At 41.7% G+C, this 4,020-nt stretch overlaps 1 protein-coding gene across 1 annotated transcript; it reads right to left on the bottom strand.

Annotated features, from left to right (window-relative positions):
* Nucleotides 1–2,499: 2,499 nt before the first annotated feature.
* Nucleotides 2,500–2,859, bottom strand: LOC149217692 (uncharacterized). Its single transcript, XM_089390326.1, has one exon. The coding sequence runs from the start codon at nt 2,857–2,859 to the stop codon at nt 2,500–2,502; it is 360 nt and encodes a 119-aa protein (XP_089246452.1).
* Between the last annotated feature and the right edge of the window lie 1,161 nt (nt 2,860–4,020).

The raw sequence follows: 4,020 nt of genomic DNA, 5'->3' as shown, positions 1-4,020 counted from the left end.
AATAGTTACTCTAAAATGGTGCTAGGCTATCCTAACCATTACAAATGTAAAAACGATACAAATAAGCACTATCACTAGCAATGTCTTCTGATACTACTGCAATAACAAAGGAATATTGAAAAGGATGCTACTCACTTGCTAGATATCCTTGAAGGAGTTTGTGTGGCAAGGTATAGAGGTTTCTTTTCAGGTTTATTGATTTGAGAATATCAAAAGATGATTCTTTTTCTATTGCAAATCAAACAGAACATATTTGTTGTAATGAAGGGATTTGTTACCTCTACTTAGGTTTCGACTTTGATCTAATGGGTTTATATTATGTGATATAAGATTCCTCGGATACCAGAGGAAGATCTTTTCACAATATTGTCCGACGGATGATGATTGGAATATTTCATCAAAGTGTTTGACTGATAGTGATTGCTTATAACCTCAATAGACTCACAGTAATATCACGAATACTACTCTAATGTCAACAATTCATAGCCTTAATAGAGGTTCCTTGCAAATCTCCATTGTCTGTTTTCCATTTCCTTTTTTTCCCCGACATATATCTCTCTTTTTTTTTCATTTGTTTAAAAAGACTCATAATAATATCACCAATAATGCTCTAATGTCAACCATTCATAGCCTCAATAGAGGTTCTTTACAAATAAAAATCTCTCATTTAATGTTTTCTTTTTCTTTTTTTGGTGCCTCACTTCCATTCATATCTATATATATATATATATATATATATATATATATATATATATAAATATATAAAATTTCATATTTTTTTAAACATTATAAGGAAAAAAGATTTTTTTTTTTTTGTAAGCTGAGGTAGTGCCTTTCTTTTTCTATTCACATAAAATCAGGTTATGCCATGTACATCATTTTGGTGGCCTCAACCCGCCTAGATGGGAAACCGAGTCTGTTGGCCACCTCAAATTAATATAAGCCATCCAGTAGCAAAAAAGAGTAAGTCTATCAATCCAAGCAAAATATATGTCTAACAGTCATGAAAACAAACAAGAAAATGGAATACTATCTTCAGAAAACCAACACGGTAAACAATTGCAAGAACTAAAATGTCATTCTTCCACAGGCTCGGGTGGTGTTGTCGCTTCCCTCTTTGCTGGAATAAGTTGCTTCAGCTATTGCTGGATTTCCTCCAACTCACTATCCTGCATCAGCATTGTGATTTGAAGGTTCTTCATTTCCTTCTTCATATTAGGCATGCCCTGGGCCAATTCCACCATTTCGCCTGCAACTTGCTCCAACGCCTTGGCGAGTAAGAGTTTCAACACCCAATAAACATGCAAGGCCTGTTTATATAACGTCATCCGTCCCTTGGTGTTACCCTGGTCCGGAATGAGGTTCCCCCATTCTTCAATTTCAGGCTCTGAATCTTCTTCCATTACGTTTTCTTCAAGTTCCTTAATGAGCCTGCAGATATCCTCATCAATGCCTTCTCTGTATGCCCTTTCAGCCTCTTGAACAGATGTCCTCATAGTTTTCCAACTGCGTCTTTGAGGGGCTAGCGTTGAGGTTGCTAGGTTATTGCGACCGGGCTGGATAGACTGGCCTCTTCCACCATGCCCTCTACCCCGTCCTTGGCACGCCATTTTCCTCCTTACAACCTCTTGTTTAGCATGGCCAACAGAAAAGGTTAGATTCTCTGCAATGGCTTTTGTTCCCGTTTTGTAAGTTCCCTATTCCCAGATTTTGCTCCCGCCTCTCCAAGTTCTCTCGATGGTCTGGTTGTTTCCAGGCTTTCCTCCCCCTAGCCCTAACAATTTTTTACTCTCTGTAGTCTTCTCTACCTCCCAGATTGTTTCCTTCTCTTCTTCAGGCTGTCCTTGAGTGCAACACTTGCAGAAGCCCAACGGATCGTTACCCTGGTTTCCACGGTTCTTTCTCATGCTATGCTCTTCCTCTGAATCTTCCTTCGTGTCACCTTCCACCTTCTTACTGCGAGCTGTAAGGGGTATTGCCCCCTCTGGCATACTTCTACTTCTCTCTGCTATTCCTAGCTCACCTCCCTCTTCCATCAGACTACCTAAGATTAAAGTAATTACAAGATTTGGCTTTGCGAAAACATACCCGGCCCTTTGCTTCGCCTCAGATGAAACCAGTTCACCCTGCGCTCCTGCTATCTTCCTCCTTCACTGCATAATGATCTCCCTTACTCCCTTCACCACCCTTATCAGCCGTCTCCCACTTGTCCCGCATCCCATCATTCTTCCGCCGTCGATTCCTACTGTTTCTTCCCCTATTCCCTTGTCGCCTCTGTTTCTCGGGATGCTATCCCGCCTGCATGCCGCCTCCGCATCCTGTTTTTTTATGGGAATGTTTGGTGGCCAGCCATGCCATCCTCTCCTCGTCATGATCCGTGCTCACGTCATATCCTCGTCTCTCACCCCGATCTAGGGCCACTTGTAACGATTATCTTGAGTTCGTGTCCGCATTTTTGTCATGGGTAATGATTACTTTGAGGGGCTCCCACCTTTGATCTTACATATGCATCGGCCATATACTATCAACCTTACCCCCTTGTTCATTGCATCCCCAATTAGCAAGGAGGTCCGCTGCCTTATTGCCATCCCTTCTGATATGATTGATGATCTTGTAATCAATTCTTTTTATGAGCATTTCCATGTCCTGAATTAGGCCTGCCGTCCTCCAGCTCTGTGCTACTTTTTCCCAACCCTTGCCATTATTCAATTTTCTGAGAATCTCTATCACAAGCTTTGAGTCACCCTCTATTTTCAGATTATTGTATCCATTTCGGATCGCTATTCTTAATCCTTGGTGAATTGCCATTAGTTTTGCTTCGTTGTTGCTCATAATACCCCATAATCCGTGTACACCCATCTTGTCCTCCCTTGATGATCTCGGAAGATGCCTCCAAATCGAGTTGGCCCTGGATTTCCTTTAGAGGCTCCATCAAAATTCAGTTTGATGAAGCCATCCTAAGGCAGGGCTATGGATAAGCATTGCTGGGTTTTTCTGTTTCTGGGGGTGAACCATTCCTTGTTCTAAATTGAGGTATGCCAAGACCTTTCCTTCCTCCAGAGTTGTTTTCCAGTCTTCTTGATTCCAGTTTTCCACTAGGATTGTTTCCCTTATGTGGCTTTGAGTTTTTTTCCAGATCAATTCAGGTGCTATTTCTTTGTCTTGAAATATTCTCCTATTTCTCTCTTTCCATATCATCCACATGTTTAAGCCCACCATTAAACTCCACACCCTTCTAACCACCGGGCTCAGGAATTGGCCTCGTCCCCATTGTTTAATAGTTTCTTCAATGCTGTAAGGATCTCTATTTGTCTTCCCAAAAAGCTTGTTGATTTCTTCCCATTGCTGCTGAGCGAAAGGGCATGAGTTTAGGAGATGTTCCTGTGTTTCCTGAGCTTGTTTACATAGACAACATCTAGGGGGTCCATGGATTCCACGCTTCTGAAGCTGGTCCCATGTTAGAGTGCGACCCTTCCCTACCAGCCATAAAAACATAGTTACCTTTGGCCACCAGTGACTCTGCCATATTTGTTTCCAGATGGGAGCATTTTCGTCTTGCCCTTGCTGCGTGGTTAGATGGTAGGCTTCTTTGATCATGAAGGTTCCTATCGTAGATTTACCCCATCTCAATATATCTGGACCTGTTCTAATAATTATTCTCCTAGACTTCATTTCTCTTGTATATAGCTCTCTTTGTTCTGAATCAATGTTTCTATCCCACACTTCCAGATCCTTCCAAGTTCTCCAGGTTTCCTCCTGTCTTCCTTCATTCCAATAATCTCTTACATAATTTAGTCCTTCCTCCTTAGCCCTCTGACATGTGTTTCGAAGGCCCTCCATTTCCTTCAGTTTTCCTCTTTGCTGCCAAGCTTCATCCCAGAATTTAGTCGAGTTCCCATTCCGAATTTCCCAGAATGCATATTTGGAGATTATGTCTCTGTTTTGACTAGCCAGGTTCCATATTGTAGAACCTCTTGGTGTTTCTTCAAGTCTTAGGAGGTCTTCAATAGTTGTGGGCAT

The sequence above is a fragment of the Pinus tabuliformis genome, chromosome 1_1 (genome assembly GCF_031772625.1).
Source record: "Pinus tabuliformis cultivar Carrire ecotype Pingquan chromosome 1_1, CPIR1, whole genome shotgun sequence".
Classification (NCBI taxonomy): Eukaryota; Viridiplantae; Streptophyta; class Pinopsida; order Pinales; family Pinaceae; genus Pinus; species Pinus tabuliformis.
The sequence above is the reverse complement of the archived record's forward strand: the minus strand, read 5'-3'. Positions and strand labels throughout refer to the sequence as shown.

Bases quoted from the DNA above. Each gene is read 5' to 3' on its own strand.
- LOC149217692 (XM_089390326.1), bottom strand. From the start codon at position 2,859: ATGGGTGTACACGGATTATGGGGTATTATGAGCAACAACGAAGCAAAA.